Source organism: Erithacus rubecula (assembly GCF_903797595.1).
Source record: "Erithacus rubecula genome assembly, chromosome: 19".
Lineage (NCBI taxonomy): Eukaryota > Metazoa > Chordata > Aves > Passeriformes > Muscicapidae > Erithacus > Erithacus rubecula.
This window is the reverse complement of record NC_136671.1, coordinates 8,980,642-9,007,220: the sequence shown is the minus strand read 5'-3', so window position 1 is coordinate 9,007,220 and position 26,579 is coordinate 8,980,642. Positions and strand designations below refer to the sequence as shown.

At 59.3% G+C, this 26,579-nt stretch overlaps 2 protein-coding genes across 4 annotated transcripts in view; both read left to right on the top strand.

Moving 5' to 3' along the window:
- The window catches only part of SEZ6L (seizure related 6 homolog like), a 36,861-nt gene extending 23,896 nt beyond the window's left edge, over nucleotides 1-12,965 (top strand). For both annotated transcript variants that reach the window (XM_079322915.1, XM_079322916.1), the window contains exons 4-17: nucleotides 2,399-2,591; nucleotides 3,073-3,258; nucleotides 4,464-4,629; nucleotides 5,307-5,473; nucleotides 5,930-6,124; nucleotides 6,209-6,347; nucleotides 7,984-8,180; nucleotides 9,273-9,467; nucleotides 9,680-9,871; nucleotides 10,098-10,292; nucleotides 10,603-10,635; nucleotides 10,756-10,870; nucleotides 11,029-11,131; nucleotides 11,412-12,965. In XM_079322915.1, coding sequence (XP_079179041.1) covers nucleotides 2,399-2,591; nucleotides 3,073-3,258; nucleotides 4,464-4,629; nucleotides 5,307-5,473; nucleotides 5,930-6,124; nucleotides 6,209-6,347; nucleotides 7,984-8,180; nucleotides 9,273-9,467; nucleotides 9,680-9,871; nucleotides 10,098-10,292; nucleotides 10,603-10,635; nucleotides 10,756-10,870; nucleotides 11,029-11,131; nucleotides 11,412-11,441 — 2,106 coding nt within the window. In that variant the 3' untranslated portion in view covers nucleotides 11,442-12,965. The remainder of the gene's footprint in view (nucleotides 1-2,398; nucleotides 2,592-3,072; nucleotides 3,259-4,463; nucleotides 4,630-5,306; nucleotides 5,474-5,929; nucleotides 6,125-6,208; nucleotides 6,348-7,983; nucleotides 8,181-9,272; nucleotides 9,468-9,679; nucleotides 9,872-10,097; nucleotides 10,293-10,602; nucleotides 10,636-10,755; nucleotides 10,871-11,028; nucleotides 11,132-11,411) is intronic.
- A 3,986-nt stretch (nucleotides 12,966-16,951) lies between these two features.
- ASPHD2 (aspartate beta-hydroxylase domain containing 2) lies at nucleotides 16,952-24,997 on the top strand. 2 transcript variants are annotated; one of them, XM_079322944.1, is made up of 4 exons: nucleotides 16,952-17,112; nucleotides 19,430-20,465; nucleotides 22,665-22,778; nucleotides 23,508-24,997. In XM_079322944.1, exons 2-4 carry the CDS (start codon nucleotides 19,586-19,588, stop codon nucleotides 23,615-23,617), a joined length of 1,104 nt encoding a protein of 367 aa, XP_079179070.1. In that variant the 5' UTR covers nucleotides 16,952-17,112; nucleotides 19,430-19,585; the 3' UTR covers nucleotides 23,618-24,997. The 2 variants fall into 2 exon arrangements, with proteins under 2 accessions (XP_079179070.1, XP_079179071.1); XM_079322945.1 differs by lacking the exon at nucleotides 16,952-17,112 and adding an exon at nucleotides 17,223-17,383.
- Nucleotides 24,998-26,579: the final 1,582 nt, after the last annotated feature.

Genomic DNA, 26,579 nt, shown 5'->3' with positions numbered 1-26,579 from the left:
ACTTTTCCATGGCAATGGAAAAGTAACTGGACACGGCAGAGCTGTCTCCTCAGATCCACGGGGTGCTAAAGACAGGCTGCTCTGCTGTAAATTCGCCTCTGTCCATAATCCATCAGGTGACACCACTCCTGACCTCACTCCCTTGCGAGCTGAGGTTTTAATGGAGCATAAAATTGGCCTCTCCACCCCCCCAAGCTTTGCATTTTGCTTTGCTGGTGCTTCGGAGCATTTCAGACAAATTAAATCACAACAGCAGGTCGGTGCTGATGGAGCATGGCCTCATCTGCAGCTGGCAGTGCCCTGTGCTGCAGCACCACAGGATCAGGGCTCAGAGGTGGATTCCAAAGGGATGGGGCTGGATAACCCGGGGTGTGGGGTTTGGATTTGATTCCCAGCTCCTGCAGTGGGGAGGTGCTGTCTCTTACCCTGGGAATCTCATTAAAGGAATCTGCAGGAGCAAAAAGAAGCCCCTGGGACAGGAGATCTGCATGGGCAGTCACCTCTCCCTGCCAGGACAGCCTGGTGGTGGCAGGAATGCCCAAAACTGCTCCTGCAGGCACTCAGAGCCATGCAGGAGGACACAGGGGCCCTCCACTTCCTTTAGAGCCAGATCTTCACTCACTGCAGGGAAATCTGCCTTTGGGGAGGAGTGGACACAAAGCCTGGATGTCAGGCGTGGTCCTGGAAAAGGCTGGGAGCTGTGTGAGAGCTCGGGGTCCCTGCTCAGCTCACTGCACCTCTCTGCACCCCTCAGAGCATTCCCTGGAACATCCTGCCTGTGCCACGACAGCCCTGGCAGCTGGGAGCAGCCATCTCTCCGAATGCTTCGTGAAATTATATTTATTTTTAAAATTCTTGAATCTCCTTGGCACGAAACTGAATTTCCCTAAAGAGGTTTTCCAGTGGGTGAGTGAGGCTGGCAGGCTGACTCGAGGATCCCTCCTGCCTTCCCTCCCGAGGCTCTGGAGGAGCTGCTGTAGGTGCAGGCTGTGATTGAAGTCAGAGCCTGTGCTCCCAGCCCCTGGCAGGAGCTGGCACATATGGTCCCTCTCGCAGGGCTGATGGTGCCTGGCACGGGGCCACGGCAGAGCTGGTTACTCCAGGCTCCTCTGGGAATGCCAGCCTGGTGCTGGCACAGGGAATGGCACTGCGGTGACACCCTGTCCCCTGGCTTTGCTGAGGGATGGTGGAACAGAGTGTGTGTGTGTGTCCGTGACACCCAGCACTGATCCTCAGCTTCCTCCCTTCTGCAGAGCTCTGCCTGCTCCAGCTGCTCCCCCGAATCCCCTTCCCAATTTCCCAGAGTGGTTTGGCTCCATGTCATGTGCGTGGTGCTACCAGAACTGGAGGGAGCCAGCTGGGGAGCAGGTTTGCAAGTGATTGCAGAACAAAATCTGTTAGAAACACCTTGGAAAAATCTTTGCAGGGATCCAGACCCAGCTGGGGAAGCAAAGCTCTGTTCCAGTTGGAGGTGGGGGGAATTGTTAGCATCATATGGAACCCACTTGGATCCCTGGACTCCAAATAATTCACCCAAATAACACTTAATTTATCCCATTTATTGATAATCAGATCTCAGCCACCCCACCAGCTGCAGTGTGTGCTGGCCAAGCTTGGGGGCACGTTTTTGGGATAATATCAGGAAAAGAAGAAATGATCCAGGGCAGGCTGGGGGTCAGAGTTGCATGTGGCCCATTGTACTCCAGACAATCCTTATCCCTGCCAGGACCCAGCTGGAAAAATAGGGCAAAATCAGCTCCTCTTGGATTGAAACATGGGCTGGGGTGAACCCAGGCATGCTCTAAACCAGCCTGGGGATGTTAATCCAGCATTGCAGTGATGAATGGGCTTTTCCAGGGATTCTCCTTCAGGAGCAGGCTCAGGATGCTGAGGGTGGCTCCATGCAGTGCCCTTGGAACAGGGCACACCCCAGCCCTGGGTGCCAGGGGGAGGTGGGCACAGTGGTGACAACAGCCACAACTCCTTCCAGTCACAACATCATCAGGAGCGCTCCCAATCACGGCTGGGCTGGTGCTAAATATAGAGCCCCGGGCCTCACACACTCAGGGAAACAAACGGTCTGATGAGCATCTTTCTGCTGAAATATGAGCCCATTTATTAAGCTAAATGGACGTGAAATGTAAATGTGAGGTTACTGCTCAGCTATTTCCAAATAATAATTAAAGCCTTTTGGAACTACTCATTAGATGCACTTGCAGTGTGGCTCCCCAAGCGCTCCCCAGTGGGGTGAGGGATCCTGGGGAGGTTTCCTGGTGCAGGGGGTGGGTGGTGAGCACCAAACCCTGAGGAGTGGCCTGGTTTTGTTGCAGCCCTGTGCTGGTCTGTGTGACAAGGCTGGGATGTGACTCCACAGCTCACAGGTCTCTGCTCCCCGCAGGTGAAGAGTGTGAACCTGTCAGACGGGGAGGTGCTGTCCATCCGTGGTGTGGATGGTGATGCCCTGGTGGTTTTGGCCAACCAGACCCTGCTGGTGGAAGGGCAGGTGATCCGCAGCCCCACCAACACCATCTCCGTCTACTTCCGCACCTTCCAGGACGACGTGGCAGGGACCTTCCAGCTCCACTACCAGGGTGGGTGTGTCCCCAAAATGGGCAGGGGGGTTTGGGGGCAATTTGGGCACAGTGGGATGTGCCCTCATAAACCAGCCATGCTCCTGTTTCACCACCTGCCCATGCCCAGAGCATCAGCTGGGTTGAGCTGTTGTGCCCAGGGTAGAGGGTTCAGTGTGCCCTGATGTCCCCAACCCCAGTGCTGGCTGTGCCTCTCACACCCGCCTTGCCCTGTTTCTGTCCCTGTGCAGCAGCTCCTCCTGCACACACTCACACTGCCAGTCTATTTTTTACCTCGAAGAGCTTTAAAAAATAAATGAGTTCCAGCATATTATCTTTAAAATAGAAACTGGGTCTGGGCAAGAGCGGTAACAGGTGGGGAAGCAGCGGCAGTGGGGGGTTGGTGGTGCTCTGCTGTTGATCTGTGTGACACGTGGGCACATCCAGCATGTCCCCACGGGGAGCAACTGAGCCCTGAGCTCCCAATGTGTGCATGTTCCAGTGTTTATGCTGAGCTGCAATTTCCCACGGAGACCTGACTTCGGGGACGTGACGGTGATGGATCTGCACTCAGGTGGCATTGCTCACTTCCACTGTCACCTGGGCTACGAGCTGCAGGGCCCCCGCATGCTGACCTGCATCAATGCATCCCGGCCACACTGGAGCAGCCCCGAGCCCATCTGCTCAGGTACCTGCACATCCCAGCCCCAGGGGTGGAAAACTGGGCTCCATTGGGGGAAACGTGAGTCCCTTTCTTTGCCCCATGAGATGAATGTGGTCCTAGGAGGGTGTTCTGATCTGAAGGAAAGATGTCTGCCAATAAAGGCAGGAGCTTCTCTTTGAAATGGAGAATGTAAACCCCCTCCCTCCAAATTGTTATTATTTTGAAATTAAAGGGCTCTTAGGCAAAGATTGGGGAATAACAGTTCTTTACTAGGAAAACTGAAATAGAAATACAATATTACAAAGAACAACCCTGAAACACTGACAGAGTCAGAATACAACCTGACCCCCCCCCCCCCCCCCCCCGTTAGTTCAGGATGTTGGCAGCAGTCCCATTAAATGGTGGCTACATCCTCCTGCAGTGGCAGATGTCCAAAATCTCAGTTTTTATCTAAGTAGGAAATGTTTGGCTCCTCCCCCTGGGTGGAGCATCTCCCAGTGGAATGATGTAATTTTATCAGTCATGCACTGGGACTCAATGGCCATTAACAGGAGATATCTCCTGGAGGGAGGATGGGTTGTGGAAAAGATAAAGATGATTGCCCCAGCTGGTTTAAAGATGTCCCATTAGCAGATAATGTGTGCCATGGAGATAAGGGTCACTGCCACACCCAGTTCTAAACAATGGCCCATTAACAGGAGATAAATCCCACCGAGATAAGAATCGCTGCCACACCCAGTTTTAAACAATGGCCCGTTAACAGGAGATACCTCCTGAATGAAGGGTGGGTCATGGGAAAAGATAAAGATGATTGCCCCAGTTGGTTTTAAAGATGGCCCATTAGCAGATAATATGTGCCATGGAGATAAGGGTCACTGCCCCACCTGGCTTCAACAGATGGGGACAGAATACACATTTCTGGCTACATCCTGTATTGCAACCCAAGACAGAGGGGGTGAGTGCAGTGCCCAGCCCCACACAGACCATGGTGCCACAGGTGGTCAGGCAGTGACAGCAGAATCTGTCCCCTCATTAGGCAGCAAAGGAAAAGAAAATGGAGATTTTATGTGTGTATGAGAGTATAAATGTGCACTTGTGAGTATAAATATGTACAGGCAGAGTAAAGCAGAGTCAGGTAAGATGTTCCACAGGGGTTCACCCCTGGGCTGGGGGGAGCACAAATGCCCCTGTCCCCATGTCCACCCCTGGGGCTCTGCTCTGTGTTGCAGCTCCCTGTGGAGGGACAGTCCACAATGCCACCATCGGCCGCGTGCTGTCCCCCAGCTACAGCGGGAACCAGTCTGGCAGCATGTACTGCGTGTGGGCCATCGGGGCACCCCCGGGCCAGAAGCTGCACCTGCACTTCGAGAAGCTCCTGCTCACTGAGAAGGACAGGTGAGGCTCCAGGGGCTGTTTCTCTACAGCCCTGGGACTGCAGAGAGCTTCCAGGGGTTTCCAGGCAGCTTCTTCTGCATGGAGTGAAGAGCAGGGCCTTTTGCTGGGCACTAAAGATAGAAAATTGGAATTGTTTGGGTTGGAAGAGCCCTCTGAGATTACTGAGGTCAGCTATCTCCCAGTACTGCTAAGGCCACCAGTAAACTGTCTCCACATTTGCATGGCTGTTAAACCCCTCCAGGGTTGGAAACTCCACCACTCCCTTGGCAGCCTGTTTCAATGCTTGTCAGTCCTTTTGGGAAATAATTTTTCCCTGATATCCAGTCCAAACCATCCCTGACACAAGCCATTTCCTCTCATCCTGTCCCTATTCCTGGGGAGCAGAGCATGACCCCCAACAGCTGTCTCCTCCTGTCAGGGAGTTGTGCAGAGCCAGAGGGTCCCCCTGAGCCTCCTTTTCTCCAGGCTGAGCTCCCTCACCCACTTCTGGTGCTCCAGCCCCTTCCCCAGCTCTGTTCCCATCCCTGGACATGCTCCATGCCTGCCTTGGAGAGAAGAGCCCAGAACACCTCAAAATCTGGATGCTCCCATCTTGTCCCCGCCGCTCCAGCTCCCCGCCCCGTGTCCGGGCGGGACTCAGGGCCGCAGTCCCGTGTGACACTCGCGCTGTCCCGCAGGATGGTGGTGTACAGCGGGGACTCCAACCGCTCGGCCGTGCTCTACGACTCCCTGCGCGCCGACAGCGTCCCCTTCGAGGGCGTCATCAGCGACGGCTCCTCCATCAGGATCGACTTCCTCGCCCAGGAGCCCGCGGCCACCACGGCCTTCAACATCCGCTTCGAAGGTGCTGTGTCCCCGTGCTGGGGACAGAAACTGCTCAGCCACGACACCCAGCCCCAGACATGTGGCTGTCCCCAGTGCTGGTGCCCCTCTGTAGCTCTTGTTGGCATTTAAGTGGATCCCACTGCAGGATCATTCCCTGTGGCCCTGAGCAGGCTGAGTCATACACAGCAATCCCAGGGTGGATGGTTTGGCATTTCCAGCTTGGGAAATGCCCAGCAGGGCCCTGAGTACATCCCTAGTGCTGATCCACCATGGGAGTGGGGTTTCATTAGGCCAGCATGGCTCAGAACAGATAAATTGTTGTTAATCCTAATTGCCTGTGAAACGCTCTGTGGAAGAGGTGGGGATGCAGGTCAGGTTCTCATGGGAACAGCAGCAGGGCCTGGGGGTCACCCAGGGAAACTCAGTGAGAAGGGAGAAGCTCCGTGTCCCTACAGCTAACAAGGATCTCTTCCAGCCTTTGAACGAGGCCACTGCTACGAGCCCTACATCCAGAACGGGAACTTCACCACCTCAGACCCCACCTACAACCTGGGCACCACGGTGGAGTTCACCTGTGACCCCGGGCACTCCCTGGAGCAGGGCCCTGCCGTCATCGAGTGCATCAACATGCGGGATCCCTACTGGAACGACACGGAGCCGCTGTGCCGAGGTCAGTCCTGCCCCTGGGCACTGCTGCCTGTGGGCTGAGCAGCCCTGAGCCCCCCTGAGCCCTGCCTGCTCCTTGTCCCCACAGCCACATGTGGAGGGGAGCTGACTGCTGTGGCTGGGGTGATCCTGTCCCCCAACTGGCCGGAGCCGTACACGGAGGGGGAGGATTGCATCTGGAGGATCCACGTGGGCGAGGAGAAGCGGCTCTTCCTGGACATCCAGCTGTGAGTAGCCCAGCAGCTCAGTGTCTGTCTCAGCCCCAGCAGTGCTCGTCTCATTTTGCTGCAGTATCCTGCTCCCCTCGGCTCCACCATGGAATCACAGAATCCCAGAACAGTTTGGGTGAGAGGGACCTTAAGGCTCATCTCCCATGAGCAGAGACACCTTCCACTATCCCAGGTTCCTTCCAACCTGGCCTTGGACACTTCCAATTATGGGGTAGCCACAGCTTAGCTGGGCAACCTGTTCTAGGGCCTCACCTCCCTCATAGGCAAGAGTCTTGCCATGTCCTGTTCTCCCCCTCAGAGATTCCATAATCCCCTTTGATGCACTTGACACCCTGGGCAGGACTGAGTGGTGTTCCCTGAGTTCAAAACACCATTACACAATTCACAGCAGCAGTTAATTGCTGCTCCAATGGCTTTGGAATTCTCCACAGGGAGCTGTGCTACAGCAGCACGTGGCCATGTGCTACTGGGGTGACACCCAGCACGTCAGGAGCTGGGTCATGCAGGGTTAGGAGAGCCTGGAGGCATCCATGAGATGGAAACAGCTCAATCTTTAGGCTGAATGTGAAATACAAGCATTAAGGGAGAGGAGCTGCCCAGCATGCCCAGGCTGAACATGCTGAGGTCAGAGGGGAATGAGATCCAATGCCAGGCTGAGAGCTCTTGGCATGGTAATGCTGCTGCTGCAGCGGGAGCCTCCTTTGATGCTATTTTGGGTTTCCAAGAGGAGGACATGTTTCAAGTAGAGGCTTAGAGTCATAAAGATTTTAAAGCTCCCCATAAAATCCCAAGTCGGAGCTCCCAGCACACCTCTCCCAGCTCTGTGGGTGCTTGGACTGAGCAGAACTGGAGGCCAAATGATTTGAAGTCATCAGGCATAAATGTCACAGAGAAAATCGTGTTTGACAGAAAGCAGAGATTTACTACAAATGTCAGCTTGCCATGGGGATTAGCTGGGCTGCCTCCAAGAACATTCCTAATAAAACATTTGGGGATCAGCTCAGGCATCTCCTGTGTGGCTGGGAGCACCCTGGTGCTCTCCTCTTCCAGGGAAGGGCGGGAGGGCCGTTCCTGCTCCAGTCCCTCCTGTGCCATCAGCAGCAGGGCACTGCTGCCGGCTCCCAGCCTCGCTGGGGCGTGGGCACAGCAGGACAGCGAGTGGGGAAGGGGTGTCACTGCCCACCCTTGGGGTCGATGTGTTCGTTCACCCACGCTACCAGCCGCGGGCAGCCATAGAACCCTCCCGACACCGGAGCTGTGTGTGCCCTGGCGTGCGCATCCATCCCCTGCCATTGGCCTTGGAGCGGGGGGAGAGCAGCGAGGCTCCTCATCCCGGGCTGCACGGAGGCTGCAGCCATCCCTGCCAGCTGTCCCCGGCTGTCCCCGCCATCCGCGGGCCGCCACTGCGCTCTGGTGGCCGTGGGGACAAGCGCGGCTCCTCCAGGATCGGCGCTTCCAAGAGCGCCCGGCCTCGAACCCCCCCGGGAGAGGTGACCCCGAGGGAGGTGACCCCGAGGGAGGTGACCCCGAGGGAGGTGACCCGGAGGGAGGTAACCAGGCTGTCCCTTGAGCCCCGCACTGCTGTGTCCTGCCTGGGCTCTCATGCTGCTCTCTAACCAAACTCTCCTCTCAGCCTGAACATCACCAACAGCGATATCCTCACCATCTACGACGGGGACGAGCTCTCTGCCCGCATCCTGGGGCAGTATGTCGGCAGCAGTGGCCCCCAGAAGCTCTACTCCTCCAGCCCCGACCTCACCATCCAGTTCCACTCAGATCCTGCTGGGCTCATCTTTGGGAAGGGGCAAGGATTCATCATGAACTACATAGGTATGGGGAGCAGGGTGCTGGTGTGACACAGCCAGCTCACAGGTGCAGGGTGTGGGAGCAGGGAGAGTCACTGCGACACCTTCACATCCCACCCTGAATCTCCTGCAGAACCCCCAGGCCAGCTGCAGGTCTCTGGGTCAGTTATTTCTGGGTTGTCTCCCCTCCTTCAGGCTGGCAACAAGGTGTGTTTGGTCCCTGTTAGGCCCAGAGGGAAAGAAATTGCTGGAAACAGGGATGCAGGATCCCTGCACAAACACAGTCAGGCATGAGCTGATGGCAGGGGTGGTCACTGAAGCCAACCCCAGGGTGGGCTCCTGAGATGATGCTCCCATCTCTGCTCCACAGCAGATCAGATTGCACCTGGAGACATCTGTTCCCTTGTCCTTCGGGGCAGCTGTGCCTGCCAGGGCTGTGGGTGCCCAGGACAGGGACAAGGACTAGGACTTCCATCCCCTCAGCTGCCTGTGGTCTCTGCTGCCTCTCCCCCACTCTGCTTCCCGTGCCAGACTCCTTCCAGGCATGTTTTCCTTGCTCTGCTGACAGCCCTGGCTACGACAAACAGAGCGAGCTGCAATGCAGAGCATCTACCAGGCTGCAGGGCTCCTCCTGCAGCACATGGGGCTGGGGAGGGCAGGGCACAGCCCCTCACCTGAGCAAACCAGCGTGGGGGAAGGAGGGAACAAATCCCCCTGTGAGCAAACCAGCATGGGGGAAGGAGGGAACAAATCCCCCTGTGAGCAAACCAGCTGTGCTGTGACTGTGGTGCTGGCACCTCTCCTGCACCCGCAGCTGGAGCTGAGCCTGGTGTTCCCAGATTATCCTGACCCCAGCACAGACCCCATTTTCATCAGCCCAGCCCTCTTCCTGTCTGTGGAGTCAGGGCTGGGGAGGCTTCAAACAGCTTCTGTCTCCCTTTCCCTGTGCCCAGGGGATGCTGCCTGCAGACCAGCTGTGCCATTTGTGGAGCATGCAGAGCTGTGGGGAGGGACAGGCCCTTGGGAAGAGCCAAGTATCCAGCTGGGGTGGCTCTGGGGAGGGCTGTGCTGTGGGTCCTGCTCGGTGGGTGACAGCCAGAATCCCTCTTGGATGCAGAGGTGTCCCGCAACGACTCCTGCTCTGACCTGCCCGAGATCCAGAACGGCTGGAAGACCACGTCACACACAGAGCTGGTGAGAGGGGCCAAGATCACCTACCAGTGTGACCCAGGCTATGACATCGTGGGCAGTGACACCCTCACCTGCCAGTGGGACCTCAGCTGGAGCAGCGACCCTCCCTTCTGTGAAAAGAGTAAGTGCCCTGCAGGAAGATGCTGCTGTCCCCATCCCTGTAACAGCGCTGGTCTCGATCTAAGGGGCTCCAAGGGGCTCTCAGGGGTTCCCAACTCTGAGGGGCTCTCAGGGGCTCCCAGCTCCAAGGGGCTCTCAGGGGCTCCAGCTCCGAGGGGCTCTCAGGGGCTCCAGATCCAAGGGGCTCCCCGCTCAGCCATCCTCTCTCCCCAGTTATGTACTGCACGGACCCTGGGGAGGTGGAGCACTCCACCCGCCTCATCTCGGACCCAGTGCTGCTGGTGGGCACCACCATCCAGTACACCTGCAACCCTGGCTTTGTGCTGGAGGGCAGCTCCCTGCTCACCTGCTACAGCCGCGAGACTGGGACCCCCATCTGGACCTCGCGGCTCCCACACTGTGTCTGTAAGTCTGGGGTCTCTCCTGCTCCCCTGCAGTCCAGCTCTGCTCTGGGGGTCCTGGGTAGCACTTTCTTGCAGCCAGGACCTTGCCCAGCTGTGGGGGGTAGTGCAGAGCCTTGAGCTACCTGAAACCAGAGTGGGGTGAGAGCTTGGGTGATTCCCCAGGCTCCTTCTCTCCCTTGGCAGCCCAAGCTCTGGGCTCATCCTAGATGTGTTTCACTCCCTTTCAGCTGAGGAGTCATTGGCCTGTGATAACCCAGGACTGCCAGAAAACGGGTACCAAATTCTTTATAAGCGCCTCTACCTGCCAGGAGAGTCCCTGACCTTCATGTGCTATGAAGGCTTTGAACTCATGGGGGAAGTGACCATCAAATGCATCCTGGGCCAGCCATCCCACTGGAGCGGCCCCCTGCCCATCTGCAAAGGTAACAGGGAAGGGGATGGGGGGCAAGGGGACAGCCCAACACCTCTGTCCCCAACCTGGGACAGCCTGGGGACCTTGGTCTGGCTGGGAGCTGAGCTCAGCTGAGAGCTGGAGCTTCTCTGGATCTGGGCTCTGCTCAACCCAGACACGTGCTAAAAGACACCAAGCGCTCATTAAAAACTGAGAGTTCACAGCATGGTTTGGGATCAAATGGGGCAGGAGATCCCAGGTTTGGGTTTCCCAGCAGGCAACAGCTGCCAGCACCCAGTCAAACTCAGCTACAGAGCAGTAACTCTGCATCTCTCTTCCAGTGAACCAAGACAGCTTTGAACACGCTCTCGAAGGTGAGTGACGTGGGTTTTCTGGATGAGGATGATCATGGTGGAGCCTGGGAGGAGGGGAGAGGCAGACAGGGGATCACACGGTGCCTGCAAATGCCAACATAATAGATCTTGTCCTTTCAGTAGCAGAAGCTGCTGCAGAGACGTCGCTCGAGGGGGGAAATATGGCCTTGGCCATCTTCATCCCGGTGCTGATCATCTCCCTGCTGCTGGGAGGAGCGTACATCTATCTCACCAGGTGGGGCTGGCACAGAGCTGGGGGCACAGCCAGGGCTGGCTCAGCATCACCCTAGCTAGCCACACATCCCGGGCATGGTGCTGGGAGTGCTCTGGGAGGAGCTGGGATGGGGGGATGTGGTTCTGGAATCAGCCCAGTGACTCAGCCTGTCCCCACAGGTGTCGGTACTACTCCAGCCTCCGCCTGCCCCTCATGTACTCCCACCCCTACAGCCAGATCACGGTAGAAACGGAGTTTGACAACCCGATTTATGAGACAGGGGTGAGTCCTGCTGTGCCTGTCCTCGCTAGGGACACTCCTGGGGGGTTGGCTGGCTGGGCAGCCACGGGCTGAGTCCATCCAGTCCCTGTGGGAGCACTGAGAATGGGGCACGGGTCCATCTGTGTGGGTTGGGAGGCACTGGGGGCTGATGGGTTCTGCCTGTGAGGGCATCACTCCCCTGGGTAAAAAAAACCACCCAGGATCTCTCTTGCTGCCTGGGAAAAGGGAGATGATCCTGAAATGCAGCTGCTGCCCTCAACTGGCTTTTCCTTGCTTGCAGGAAACACGAGAATATGAGGTTTCGATATAAGGACAGTGGTAAGAGAGTCTCCAGCAGCGAACTTAATGTGCTCTCATAGAACTTCCTCAGTAACTAATCCAGAGACCACGTGGAGTTTGGTTGGACCCCCGGACCTGCTGTTGTCTTTCCTTTTGCCTCTCTATTGAAGATTTTACTGTTTTCTTCACTGTATTTATTCTATTTAAACTGCGATAGGTGTGCTGCCCAGCCCTGGGCACAGGCAGCAGCGGGAGCCGGGGCAGAGCTGGGTCCTGGTGAGGCCAGGGAGGCACGGGGGCACTGCTGTGTCCCCCTCCATGGCAGAATGTCCCCCTCCGTGGCGGAGCGTCCCTCGGCACTGCCCACACAGACGCAGGGGGATTTTTGCGGTTCTGATGTTGTTAAAAATTAAAGATGTCTCCATTGCAAGAGCCTGCGGTTGATTGCTGGGAGCCGAGGTGGCGCAGGGTTCCCTGCAGGGTCCCACCCCGCAGCTCCCGGCTCCCCAAGTGGGACCCTCCCCCGGGGGGCTCGGGGGGCACTGGCACAGGGACTGTCCTCGCTGCAGGGCTCAGGAGAGCAGGGACAGCCTGGCACACACGAGGTATGTGCTGCTTTCTTTCCCCACTTCGCTTTGGATGTGGAGAGGCAGCGAGCCAGGACTCTGGGGTGATGCTCTGCAGAGAAGCACCAACCAGAGCCAGCCAGCTGCCGGCCCAGCACAGCTGGGAGCCCTGGAAACCATCCTGGAAGCCATCCTGGAGCGAGCAGAGCTCCCAGCCAGTGCCTCTCTGCTCTCTGCCCGTTGTTCCTCTCCAGCAGCACTTCCCATCACCCTGCCAGGAACGCCCCGACCCGGCACGGCCAGAGGTCACTCTTTGTCCCCCGGCAGCATCTCAGGGTAAGCAGGATGGGCTGGGCTCCCCTGGCTCCTGCTGCAGGAGGGGCTCAGGGCGGGTTGTGCTGTGCTGCCCACTGTGCACCTCCCAGGATCCTCACCTGGCTGGGTCCCACAGCCGGGCAGGGGATGAAGGTGGAGGTGTTGGGAAGAAGAGGCAGGTGGGATGTGTGAAGGCTTCAGCACAGGAGCTCTGTGCTCTGTGGGGAGCAGAACAGGCAGAAATTGGTCCCACCCTTGCTATCACCTGCATTCCTTCACTGCATCACCCTGCCAGGGGGACACAGATCACAAAGGGACACCCCATCCCTGTTGTCTCCCTGCCAGCCCCTGGGGAGGGCAGCAAAGCCACCACCACGTCCTTGACTGGTGGTGTCCTTCTTTTGTCCTTGTAGAACCATCACAAGTGTGGGAGGCAGGGTGAGCTCGGGGTGGTTGGTGCAGCTCTGTGGTGTACAGCTGGGATTTAGGGGTTTTCCTTTCAAAACAACGAATGTGTGTTTGTAATTTGTAATGGTTACAAAAAAAAAAAAAAAAAAAAAGAGAAAAAAAAAGTGCCAGAAATGTACGAAGCATTTCATTTCCCTTCATACCTGTCTGTTTTTATAAGAACAATGTGAAAATTGCTGGGATTAAATATTTTTGAACATGATAAAGTAGTTCCGTGGGAAGATCTAGCGTCCAATATAACCTTGATAACAATTGTTCTGTATTTTTAAATGTCTGAAATCAGTTTGCAGAGACTCTGGCCACAGGCTGCAGCCATGCAGGTCGGGGTGAGGGCTGGGCATGCTGCATTCCCTGCTGTGGGATGGTGGCCCAATGACACTGGTTTGGCTCTGAGTGCCAGGTCCTGCCCTGGTGCAGCCCCACAGTGTCCCCTGCTCCCGTGGGCTGGAGGCATCTGAGCTCTGCTGGGACATGAGGTGACCTGGCACAGCCCCAGGGACATCTCCCCTCTGTGGGTCACCCCACAGGAGCCAGTGCCGGCTCCCCCTGTACCTCTGAACCTGGCACTGCCCTTCTCGTGCCAGCCCAGCCCAGTGCTGTCTCACAGAGTGTGAGAGGTCTGGGTCAAAGTGCTGGGACCCCACTGGAGACCCATGCCCATGTCACAGAGGACATGCAGAAAGTTTTGGGGAGCCCTGGTAGCCCAGCCCCATTGGGCAGGGGGTTTGTGGGGACCATCTTGCCCTGCTCACCCAACTACCTGTGGCTGTCACCTGGCAGCTCCTATGGGACCTGGGGCAGGGAGACCACTGTGGGGACAAAGGGGGGCTGCCTCACCTGCCCCCAGTGTGGCTCCACACTGGCTGTGTCCCACATGGAGCAGGCAGGCACAGCTTGGGGGGATCCCGGGGCTGGGTGGGAAAAGTCCCCCCTGTTCCCTGGGAGCCTCTCTGGGCTGAGCTGCTGTGGCTGGGGCAGAAACGACCCCCCATGAGGTTTTCCTCCAGCATCAAGTGCTGCTGGGGGACCCTGGGTGGCTTTGGGACACCCTGAGCACACCCTGCCTGAGAGCCTGGTGGCAGCATGGTGACTGTCACCTCACCAAGGGGCAGCACCACCGGGACACCCCTGCTGGAGCAGCATTCCCTGATGCCAGCAGTCCCGAGTGTCCCTGGCAGCAGGGAGGGAGGGGATGCTCAGCCCACCCCACACCCGGGGAAATGCCCGGCTGAGGAAACCTGGGGCTTCCCATCTGTGCCTGTCCCTTTACATCCCAAACAATGCAACAGCGCTGCCCTGCCCGAACGTGCTTTTAACCAAGGTTACGCTGTGACATCGATAATGGCTTTGCTCAGCAGCTGCCAGCCTAATGCACAGGGGGCGAGGGAGCCAAGGCTCTGATGCAGAGCATTCCTGGGGGAGGGAGATTGGGTTATTTTTGGACAGAGATTGCAAGAGAATTAAAATGAAGGGGAAAAAAAAAGAAAAAAGCCCTTGATGCTGCCGTTCCTCCTCGGTGACGTAAAGCCGGAGCCAATCTCTGCCCTCAGGCGTTGTGCTGCGGATGGAGCTTTGTCTGGGCCCAGCAGCCTCGGCACAACGGCCTCCCCCTGCCTGGGGCCGGGCGGGGGGCACAGCGGGGTCATGCCACAGCAGTCATACCACCGAGGGACCCCCGAGGTCAGGGATGGAGCAGCAGGGACCCCTTGATTTCTTGCAAGCTGCATTGGAGGCTGGTGAGGCAACAGCATCCCTGCCCAGCCTGAGCCAGGCACAGCATCCCTGCCCAGCCCAGGCACAGCATCCCTGCTCAGCCTGAGCCAGGCACAGCATCCCTGCTCAGCCCAGGCACAGCATCCCTGCCCAGCCTGAGCCAGGCACAACATCCCTGCTCAGCCCAGGCACAGCATCCCTGCCCAGCCTGAGCCAGGCACAGCATCTCTGCTCAGCCCAGGCACAGCATCCCTGCTCAGCCTGAGCCAGGCACAGCATCCCTGCCCAGCTCAGGTCAGCATCCCTGCTCAGCCCAAGTTAAACACAGCATCCCTACTCAGCCCAGGTTAGGCACAGCATCCCTGCCCAGCCTGAGCCAGGCACAGCATCCCTGCCCAGCCCAGAAGGCTGGGAAAAGCCCTGGGATGCACTTGGCACAGCTCTGCCAGCAACACCCTGGCAGGAGCCCAGTCTGTGGGCAGCCTCCTGGCTCCAGTGGTTCCTTCTCCCTTTTCTCGAGATGTCCTCCTGGGGCAGACACTGCCAGTGTCCTCCCCTCAGCTGCTGCCAAAACTGTGCTTGTGCTCTGCCAGGGCTGGGATTTCCTGGAATGTTTAGGCTGGAGCTGGGACAGTGCTCCTGGAGGGGCCCTCCCTGTGCTGAGGAATCACAGAATCATGGAATCACTTGTTTGTGTTGGAAAGGACCTTTAAAGCACATCTTTACATCCCAAAATCCCAAGCCCTTGTCCTGGGCAGGGAGACTTCCAATACCCCAGGTTGCTCCAAGCCCCATCCCACCTGGCCTTGGACACTTCCAGGGATGGAGCAGCCACAGCTCTTGGGTCAGCCTGTGCCAGGGCCTCACCACACTCCCAGGGAAGAATTTCTTTTCAATATGCCATCTAAACCTATTCTCAGTTTCAAACCAGTTCTCCTTGTACGGTCACTCAGCACCCTCATCCAAAATCCGTCTCCAGCTCTCTTGAAGCCCTGCAGGAAAGCCAGGTTGATGTGCAGGGAAGAGATGAGTAAAGCTGGGGCCCAGGGGCTGGTCCAGAGGCAGAAGAGATCTCAGAAGGCAGAGGCAGGGGAGGAGTGCTCAGAGCTGTGGAGCCTGCAAGTGCCAACAGAAGGATGCACTGTCTGCCAGGAGCAGGGGCTGTGCCTGAGGCTGGGGGGTCTGGGAAGGAGCAGCGTGTAAAAAACTCCCATTCCCTTCACCCTGCCACACACAACCCTGCCAGGGCCCTGCAGGGCTGGGGAATGTGCTGGGGAAGCAGCAGGAGCAGGCAGGAGGCAAAAAAATGTGCCAGGATGGAAAACAAGGTGAATTTCAGGACTGGCAGGGATGAAGCTGCTCAGAGGAAGCTCACACACATCCGAGGGGTTGTGCAGGACAGTTCTGCTTCCACTTCCAGAGCCCAGCCTGAGCAGTGCCAGGGGAGGATGCGTGGGCAGCGGATGGCAAAATCTGCAAAACAAGGCAGGGCTTTCCTTGTGCCAGGAGCAATGACACGTGTCCCACACGGCTCTACGTGGCACTACAGGGCAGGGCAGGGCAGGGCAGGGCAGGGCAGGGCAGGGCAGGGCAGCACTACCAGGTTCTGCCTGAACCCAGGATCTGGCGGGACCCGGGATCTGCCGGGACCCGGGATCTGCCTGGACCGGGGATCTGCGGGCAGCTCAGCAATGGAGGAGGAAGGGCAGGAGCCCTGGATCCCCTGGGGCTCCCGGAACTGACAGCATTGGCTTAGGGGAACAGGAAATGGGTTGTGGAGGAAAAAGACAAGAATGAACACTCACAACAGTTTCTCCACAAGCACTTAAGAGTTGTAAAAGGACGCTCCGACCTGGGAACAGTCTCCCCCCATCCATGGTGCCGCAGCACACCCTCACAACCTCGCTGAAGCATTCCCTGGCTGCCTGCATCTTGGACATTGCCTGGCTGGGAGCTCCTGTCCCCTGCATGCCAGATGCGTTTATTCTTGGAGACAAGCAACCCCTGCAGCCCGAGGGCTGCAGCACAAGGGGCCGGAATCCCGGGAGCCAGTATTCCCTGCATCCCAGGAGCCAGAATCTGCACATCCCAAGTGCTGCATCCCTAATAGCCTGTGTCCCCGGAGCCAGTCCCCATTCCCTTGGTGGCTGCATCCCTGCGCGCTCTCACCCCTGGGACCAGCATCCCCAGACTGCTGCAGCCCCCAGTGCCTGAATCCTTGAAGCCACTGCCCCTGCGCCTCCCGCTCCTCCGCCACCATCCCCCGCGTCCCCGGGGCCGTGTCCCCACGTCCCGAGCTGCCCGCGGCCGGGATGGGCTCTCCCTCGGGGACCACCCCCACCTCCTCCCGCCGCTCCATCCCCGGGACCCCTCCCGGAGTGCCGCAACCCCGCGGCTCCGCCGCCGCTGCGGGCCCCTCCCGGCGGCGCGGGGCGGGAGCGCGGGGCGGGGGCGGGCGCGGCGCGGGGGCGGGCGGGCTGTGCGGGGCCGGGGCCGCAGCTGCCGCCCGGCGCGGTCCCGGCGGGGGCGGCGCGGCCCCTCCTGCCCGGGCTGCTGGGAGTTGTGGTCCGCGGCGGCGGCGGAGCGGCGCGGAGGGAGCGCGGCCCCGCACGGCCCCGCACGGCCCGGCGCGGGCGGCAGGTCGGTACCGCAGCGCTCCGCAGCGCATCGCGGGGGGGGGGGGCGCGGGGGCGCGGGGCGGTATCGGGGCCCGAGGCGGGGGCGCAGCTCCAATTCCGACCCCCGGTGGGGCGGGTGGCGCGGTGGCTCCGGGTGACAGCGCGGCGGCAGGTGCCACCGGAGCGCCGGGCGATGGGACGGCGGCACGGCGGTGCCATTGCCACGCCGGGTGATGCGGCCACACCAGTGACACCCGCTGACGCCGCCACGCTGGGTGACACCGTCACACTGGGTGAGAGCAGCGCGCGGGTGACACTTACTCTGGTGGCTCAGGAGAGGGTGAAGCGAGCACCCGCTGCTCCGGTTCTGGAGTGGCAGCGGGCATCCCGCCTCGCCCCAAGGCTCCTGCTCCTCGTGCTGCTCCCAAAGGCGACACTAGCCGTGCCGAACCGGGGACATCCCCGCCGCGCGTCCCCGTCGCTGCCGGCCCACGGCCCGGGGACCCTGGCGGAGCTGAGCGGATCCCGCTGCCTCCAGGAGATGCCGGGGCCACCACGGAGCCACCGAGATGCAACTTTGTGCTGCATCGAAGCCTCTGCCTTCCTTATGTAACACGGCTGCTGCTGGCACGGTGCTCGCCTCCACGTCCTGCACAACTTCGGTGCAACGTGGAATTGATCTGCGCTCCCTGGAGTGGCTCTGCCGTGATCATTAGCTGAGGAGCCTTTTCTGGGGTCTCAGGCCGGGGGTGCTGGGTGTGACCCGTCTCGGGGCAGGGCCGTGGTGGAGAGGTGACAGCACCCACTGGGTGTCCCACGCAGCCCCAGCCACGGGGTGTGTGTTGGGAGCAGTGCTGGTGTTTGGGGCCCGGCCCCAGCGCTGGCACAGCCCCTCTGGAGGTGGGTTTGGTCAGGTTTGCAGTGGGGTGTGTGTGCTGGCACAAGGGGCAGCTTCTGGGCTGGTCCCACGGAGACTGTGCCCAGGGGACCCCAGGGCTCTGCACCTTGAGCCTCCTGGGCTCCCTGGGGTCAGGCAGGCGGCATGTGGGCACGGGAGCTTGGATTTCTTGCTGTCGATTGTTTCCACCCTGATCTGAGGAGTTTCCTGCACCAGCAGGGCAGCAGTGGGGCTGTGTTTGTGTTGTGCAGTTCTTTCAGGGTGTGACTCTGACCTGGGGACCCCGAGGCTGTCAGGCCCCCCAGCTTTGTTCCCCCTGTGCCTTTGCATTGCCATCGGCTCTGACTGAGCGTGACTGCTGTGCCTGAGCAGTTCCCCTTGTAGGGCAGGAGCCACCCTGAATACACATCACCCAGGGCTCTGCTCCTTCCCTAACATGCCCCAGTCCTGCAGGTAGCACAGGGGTTGTGGCAGCCTCGGGGCACACCCCTGGGGCCGACTCTGTGGCTGCACCCCGGGAGCCGAAGCCTGGGAGGGAGGAGCGGGAGTGTTTGGAGGAATGCCAGCCGTGGAGATGGAGGAAAGTTATCTTGAGATTCCCGGGAGGCTCTGACATGCCACGTGGACTGCAGATCCTGGGATGGGGCACACAGGCAGCATGCTACAAGGAAGTAGGGTGGAGGGAGGTCGGGTGCGTGTGGTGTGAGGATGTTCCTCCCTGGGGTGTAACACTGCCTGAATCCCAGGTCTCCAGCCCTGCAGCACGTCCCTGCTGTAGGGTCAGATCCCATCTGCAGCCCATCTCCATCACCATTGATAAGGGAATGCACATTGAGAGGCTGCAGGACCTTGGCAGGAAGGGCTGGGAAGGGTTTGGATAGCTTCCCTGGCTCATAAACCCATGCTGCTACTTAAAGTCAGTGTTCTTACTGATGAGCTGGTGAAATCAAACAAACCAACCAGATCTGCCCCTGCTGCCACCACCCTGACCTGCTCCTGTTGGCCATGTGCTGGCTGAGCTCTGGGCTCTCCCACAGCTCAGTCTCTGGAGGGAGAGTCACTTCAGGGCCATTAGATGGAGAGGATAAGCTGATGTGCTGCCAGATAGGGCAGTGAAGTGTCTACTCTCAGCGTATATTCACTTAGCAGCCAGATTTCAGACATGATAAGGCAGCAACTTAGAAGAGAAAAACTGGAGGATGTGCAGGAGGGGAGATGGTCACTGGGTGGTAGGAGATGAGGTCTGGGTCTCCCTGCTGCCTTTTATTTAGGAATTTGTGCAAGAGAGCACTGGGGGATTTACTCAGCAGGGCTGATGTTGGGCTCCTTATCCACCATCCCCTCCCTGAGAAGCCAGTGCCCCACACAGCTCAGGCTGTATCCTGTGCAGGGACCCCATGGGGCAGCCCTCTCCCTAACACCTCTGGGTTTCTCTCCACAGAACCTCCCTCCAGCACAGCCTTTCAGGATGATGCACCCAGGAGCGCCAGCGGGGACCCTGCAGCCGCGTGGCTGCTGACCCAGGGGTGCTGCCAGGCACCAATGCAGAGCTCCCGGGAGAGCAGGGCAGAGCCCATGGCAGCCCCGGCCCGGCTGCATGGTGTGGGTGCCCCTGAGCCCCACGAGCAGTGACCGCCGGGCCCCGCTGCGCGCTCCCAGCACCACCACCATGTCTTTGGAGTGGCTGACGGACTGGAGCTGCTCCCTGGACGGACTCCGCGATTTCATCGCCACCGGCATCCAGTCTTTCCGCGACTGCGACGCCACGGCGCTGGTGGCCGTCGCCTGCCTGCTGGTCCTCTTCGTGTGGTACTGCTACCACGTGGGGCGGGAGCAGCCCCGCGCCTACGCCACGGTGAACGCGCTGATGCAGAGCGCCGAGGCCAACGGCGTGCAGAACGGCTTCGTGTACTGCCAGTCGCCCGAGTGCGTGCGCTGCTCGCACCACGATGGCCTCAACCAGAAACTCTACCACAACCTGCAGGAGTACGCCAAGCGCTACTCCTGGTCCGGCATGGGCAGGATCCACAAGGGTATCCGCGAGCAGGGCCGCTACCTCAACAGCCGGCCCTCCATCCAGAAGCCAGAAGTCTTCTTCCTACCCGACTTGCCCACCACGCCCTACTTCTCCCGGGACGCTCAAAAGCACGACGTGGAGTTGCTGGAGCGCAACTTCCAGACCATCCTGTGCGAGTTTGAGACCCTGTACAAGGCGTTCTCAAACTGCAGCCTCCCCCAAGGATGGAAAATGAACAGCACGCCCAGCGGGGAGTGGTTCACCTTCTACCTGGTGAACCAGGGCATGTGCGTGCCCAGGAACTGCCGGAGATGCCCACGGACGTACCGCTTGCTCGGGAGCCTCCGCACCTGCATTGGCAACAATGTCTTTGGGAACGCCTGCATCTCTGTGCTGAGCCCGGGCACCGTCATCGCCGAGCACTACGGGCCCACCAACATCCGCATCCGCTGCCACCTCGGTGAGTGCCCGGCACCATGGTTCACGTGTTGGGAGGGTGCAGAGGGCTGTGGCTGTTCCTGAGTGCAGGAGCCCCAAAAAGCCTCTGGCACCTCATGCTCTTGGGGCTCAGACCTGATCTGCTTTGGCCTGAGGGAGGTTTTGGGGGCTTTGGTGGTGACAGACCCCTGAGGAGAAATCAGTGTTTAGTCCCTGGGTTCCTAATATCCCCAGGGTTTTCAGATCAGTAGCAGGAGGGTTTCACCTCCTCCTCCTGCTGACCCAGGGCTGTGGAGTCTTGCTGGTGTACCATACAGGGCTGATTTTATATTGGGATCTCTAAACATCCCTCTCTCTGCAGGCAGGTCCCTCTCCCATCCCGGGATGTGGGGCAGCCTGGGGTGCTGCTCCAGGACAGTGTTGTGCCACTGGCAGCTCCCCTCTCCTGGAACCTTGGGTTCTGTGCATGGGAAATGGGTGAATGGGAGCAGAGATGCTGCTTTGGGGTTTGCAAAGCTGCAGGTGAGAGCAGGGGGTGCCCTGGGGTGTCCCCTGCGGTGGGTCAGGCGCTGGGTTGGCGGCACAGTGCTCCCTGCTCAGCAGGCAGGGACAGGGAGAGCCCACACGGCACAGATGGCCAGGCTGGCACAGACCGACCGTGCCGGGGGAGGCACCGCACGGGCCCGGCTGGCAACACCAACCGCGCCTGTTCAGCCAACAGCTCGGGTAAACACACCCAGGCAGTGCTGGCCATTTGTTTGGAATGGCAATTGTTTTCAGAGCTGAGCCCAGGAGATGATGGGCAGCTAGGACCTGCCCTTCCTGGTGCCAGGAGGAAACCTGTCACTGACCCCTTTCTCTGGGGTGCTGGGGGATGTGCTCCCCTCCTGAGGGGCTGGGAGAGGTTCCTGTGAGAAACCACTGATGTCCAGTGGGCTCAGGTGAGCACACCTGAAGCACACACACCCTGGGCAGAGGAAGGACATGGGTCATATGCTTGTCCTTCCTCTAGGACTCTGCACTGGGCTGGGGGCACACTGGCACCCCCTCCTTGGTGCTGGAATTGCAGCTCTTGCTGTGCCCAGGGCATGGATGTGTTTAAGACACAACCTGCCCTTTCAGGCAGCTGCATCTGCAAGGCCAGCACAGCCATCCCAAGGATTTACTCCAGGCACAGGCAGCATCCATGGGCCAGGGCAGCATCCTGAGGGTGTGGGTGGGATGGAAGGGCTGCAGGCTGCTCCCTCCCTGCATCCCTCAGCAGCTCAGCTTCCCATTCCAGCATCTCCAGCTGAGGTTGTTGTGCAAAGAAATGGCTTTGGGTTTTGCAGCCTTTGAAACAGCAGCTTTGTAGTCCCAGCTTTGCCGGGCAGCTGGGAGTCCCTGCTGTGCTCACCGGGTTTGGCATCGCTCTTGGATCCGTCCTGCTCATTTGCTGCATCGTTACTGTTCAGGAGCCACGTGAGCCCTGACCCCTTTCTCCACCACAGCTGCATCTTCGGGGCAGGATGGCTCTGCAGCAGCTCCAGTGTCCCCAGCACTGCAGGGGGTGACAGACCTGGTGCAAGAGGTGATGGGATCAACCCCTGTCAAACTGTCTTTGGTTTGTGCTGGTATTTTAAGAAAAGACCCATTTTATTTCTATGATTGTCCTTCATGTGGCCCTCACAGAGCTGCTTCCCTGTGAGCATTTCTGGATTTCTGTCCTTGCAGCCCCATGTGTCACCCTGAGGCAGCACCTTGGGTGGGGACTGAGAGATGGGGCAGGTCCATGGGGAGCTTGTGACAGAGCCACAACTGAGCCCGTTTTCCAGCCAGCCCCAGTACAATTCCTGCTCCCCCAGCCTTGCCTGGGGCAGGGTCATCGCTGCAGGGCTGGAGGAAGGAGCAGGCAGGATCTGCCTTTGGTCCTGAAGTTGGAAAATATCCCAGGAGCTTGGCTCCCTCTGCACACCTTGGGGCCATGGGCTCTGGGGACTGGGAAGCTGTTCTAGATATGAAAGTAGTGCCTGTGGTGCTGAGCTTGCTGGGGACAGTGAAAGGACAGGAGGGAGCAGACAGGGAGTGGGCAGGGGCTGAGCTGCAGCAGGTTCAGGGTTCAGGTCACTCCCCCAGCAGCAGCGTGGGGCTCACACAGAGCTCACAGTTTGCTCCCTGCTGCCCCACCACAGGGAACTCGGCACGGCCTGACCCTCCCTGTCCTCTCTCTTTGTGCCCGAAGGTCTGAAGACACCCAGCAACTGCGAACTGGTGGTGGGGGGCGAGCCCCAGTGCTGGGCTGAGGGCCGCTGCCTGCTCTTCGACGACTCCTTCCTGCACACGGCGTTCCACGAAGGTCAGTCCAGCGTGCGGGGCTTCCTGGTGTCCTCTCTGCTGCTGGGGACAGGGGACGAGTTGGGGGGCACCTCCAGTCCCTTCTCCTGCCCCAGCTGGGCACTGTGTCCTGTGGGGCTGAGGCCTGGCCTGCCCCAGGTGGGAGCAGCCCTGTCCCTCTGCCTCAGGGTGCTGAGGCACCCTGGCACTGCTTTCCTGGAGCCCCTCAGCCAGCTCATGGCTTGCTCCAGCCCTGACTCTCTCGTGGTGCTGTCCCAGCTCAGGGCCTCTCCCCGCCACAGCAGCTCCCTCATGGCGGAGCTGGGCAGGGCTGCGGTGCCATGGCCCCGGCCCGCTCCGGCCCTGTGGCAGCGCGGCGCTGACGTGCCTTTGTCTCCCACGCCCGCTGGGTTGTTCCTCCCTGCGGCTGACGGAGGCTGTTCCGCTCCAGCTCTCCCGGATTAGCCGGCATTAGTCGCCCGTGGCACAGAAGCATCAGGCAGATCTGTTGTACGCAGGGGAGCGTGCGGAGAGCTAAAGCTGTTGCTTCCACACCAGCCTGCTGTGGGGTGGGAAGCACAACTCCACGCAGGAAGGCTGGAGTGGCGCAGCAGCCACTCCCTGCACAGATCCAGGACGCAGCTGCAGGGAGGCCCTGCCTCAGGAATTCTGCCCAAAGCAGCCCTGGCAGGGAGGAGCTGAGCTCCCAGCTGTTTACTGCCTCCGCATCACCCTGCACTTCCACCCCCAGGTGCCCCGGAGGAGGGTCCCCGCGTGGTGTTCATGGTGGACCTGTGGCACCCCAACGTGGCCGCGGCCGAGCGCCAAGCCCTCGACTTCATCTTCGCGCCGGGACGGTGACGGCGCTGCCCGGCCTGGTGGCTCCAGGGCGGCTCTGCCGGGGCCTCTCCCGGCACACACGGCCTCGGCGCTCCCTCCCGGGGGCTTGTAAATGGAAACTGTGACGTGTATCCGCGCCCATCTCCTTCCTCCATCGTTGGCTTCAGGGATTCTTTTCCAAGCGCCGCTGGGCCTGGCGGCTCCCCTGCTCCGTCGTGTTCTGTTGCTACTGTGTTTCGCGGTGTTCAGAAGTAGAGTAACAAACCTAAGGGTGCTCGTTTGAATGTAATGTAAAAATTTTTCTCGTGGTCGTCAAAGGAACAACACACACACACCCACGCACACCATAACAGCCAACCGGCCTGCCCTGCCTGGATGGACGGACAGACGGACACTGGGGGCTGCCGTGGGCGCTGTGCTCCCCCCAGGCTGGGCTCATGGGGCAGGCAGGGCACAGCTCTGCCCACAAAGAGCCCTCCTGGGGCTCCTGCTTCCTCCTCCATGTGCAGCTGGGGCTCCCCAGCCCCTCCTGCCCTCAGAAACCCCCTCTGTCACCCAGGCAGGGAGCAGAGTCCATCGCCAGCCCAGCAAGGCAGGAGCCCTGACCTCCACCCTGCTGAGGGAACAGCACACACAGTCGTGCTCTTCAGTCTGACCAAGGGTGTTAGCAATTACCCAAATCCCTTCCTTGCTCTATGTCCAACCCTCAGTTTCCCCAGCTCCAGCTGGGAGGCCCTGCAGGGGCAGGTATGCTGTTTGGGAACAGAGAACAGGGATTTTGTCTGTCTGTAGGAAGAAAGGAGGTCATCATTCCTTCTGCTGCTCCATCTTCTCCTATCCTCAAGCCAGGGCAGGCACACACAGCAGCAGCTCCCATGGACCTGACACCACCACAGGAGAGGCTCCCAAAGCAGGGTTAATTCTGCAGCCTGAGCATTGAGCCCCCACCCTGGGTCCTGCCCACCCAGGGACCACCACACTTTTCCTGAAATCCCCCAGCACCAGGGTCTGTCTGGGGTCTGGGGGCTGGTTTATAACACCCCCCCAAAGCACAGTGTGTGGTGGATGCTCACAGCTCTGGCTGGGGACCCTTTATCTCCCTGCCCTGCCTGGGAGGGACCAGTCCTGTTCCCCCAACAACTTCTTTACAGACTTTTCAGTGATTTGATTGCAAGACAGATTGCAAGGCAGATATTTCAAATACATCTGAGATATTTTTTACACCCGTCTTGTTACAGACTACCTGAAGTGCATGATTTCTACACGCATTGGCTACCTGGACACAGGCCCTGGGGAAGCAGGCTGGCTCTGTCCAAAGGTTGGTAACATTCATACAGTGGATAAGCAAAGATTATCAATAAACAGTTGTGCTGAAAACACAATGGGCTTTGCCTGCTGCTCTGATGAATCCAAGCAAACATTGAGGGGTTGGGTGCTGCTTATCTGTGCTGGTGGGGAGAAGTGGCCTGGAAAGAGGGGGAGATGTAGGGTGGGAAGGGGCATGGGCCTGTTTTCCAGGGATACAGTGAATGAGGGTACTGCTCTAAAATAACCAACCCATGGAAATTGTGTCCTGAGCAGCTACAGCCTCACAGACCTGGATTTGGCCAGGTTGGATGGGGCAGCCTGGTCTAGTGGGTGAATCCTTGCCTATGGCAGGGACTTGCAAATGGATATTTGATGTCCTTTCCGACCCAGACCATTCTGGGATTCTGTGATGTCAGTGGGGCCCAGGCTGCCAAGGAGCACAGGGATCTCCCACAGCCCATCAGTGTGGGCACAGCTGTGGGTTCCAGCCCTGCTGCCTGGCCCAGGGCAGCAGAGACTGTGCCCAGCCATCCCCAGGAGCAGCTGCAGGCCTGAAGCTCCCCAGGCCCCACAGAAGCCATCAGCCTTGCCAGAGCATCCACAAACCATTTCAGGAATTGCTTCCAGCTGCCTGCACTGATGCATTAAAGGCAGCAGCTTCCCAGGAGCAGCTCCAGGATAGAGGGTGCTGCTCAAATCCCACCAAACTGCCTGAAAGCCAATACCTCACCCCCTTAAGCACAAAGCCAGCTTGGCAGGGCAAAATTGCTCCCCAGAGCTCCTCTGGCAGCTTCCACCTGCTTCTCATCCCCTGATGGCCAAAATACCCCATTTTCAAGCATCCTCCTCAGCACAGCCATCACCCTCCATGCCAGGAGCTCTCTGTGTGCTGCTCCCTCCTGACCAGCACAGGGCAGGAGGGGCTGGGTGGCCAGGAGGGGCTGGGGGGGCAGATGCAGCCTGAGCAGAAGGAGCAGAGCCAGCCCAGCTGTTTCCTGGCCGGCAGACGGCTCAGCAGATTGCAGCAGCAGATCCCTGATGGCAGCAGGCAGGAGCATCCATCCAGCTTGTGCTTTGCTGCTGTGCCAAATCTCCCTCCTGTCCCTCTCAGGCTTTTCCTTCCACTTCTCTGTGTTTCTTGCTAGAACACACAAGCATTTCCCAAGCTCCCAGGCAGGATGCAGGCAGATCTCCCTGGGGAGCACAGCAGGCTGGAGCTGCTCCTGCTGCTCCCAGGATTCCTCTCCTGGGAATTGCAGGGGGAACCCAGATCTGCTGAGGGCACAGAAGGGACAGAGCAGCATCTCCCAGAGGAGTCACTTGGCTCAGCTGAGCAGGGATCCCTCATCCCTCCTGCCTCCTCCCACACCACGAAGCCTCTCTGATGTTCTTCCTCACAATGTGCTCCCTTCAGAACCAGAGCAGTTTGTCCATCACCCAGTGGAAGTGTGCAGGGAAGTCACCAAGGAAGCTGCACCTTACTTGTGCCATCTTCCACACAGATGTCACTGAAGCAGGAGGGCACCAGGGTGGCTCCAGCTCAGCCTTCCCACGGAGTTTTCACTCCTATGCTGCCAACAGGCTCCTGACAGTCCTTCCATGCCCAGCATGGGAGCAGTGCCACACAGCTCTGCTCCTGCTGAAACACCTCCTCAACTGCCAGGCCTGTGCCCAG

Excerpts from the sequence above, each read along its gene's own strand:
- ASPHD2 (XM_079322944.1), top strand. The coding sequence starts at position 19,586 with ATGGTGTGGGTGCCCCTGAGCCCCACGAGCAGTGACCGCCGGGCCCCG. Across the intron at positions 20,466-22,664 it reads CCGCATCCGCTGCCACCTCG|GTCTGAAGACACCCAGCAAC; the intron begins GTGAGTGCCCGG and ends TTGTGCCCGAAG. Across the intron at positions 22,779-23,507 it reads GCACACGGCGTTCCACGAAG|GTGCCCCGGAGGAGGGTCCC; the intron begins GTCAGTCCAGCG and ends TTCCACCCCCAG.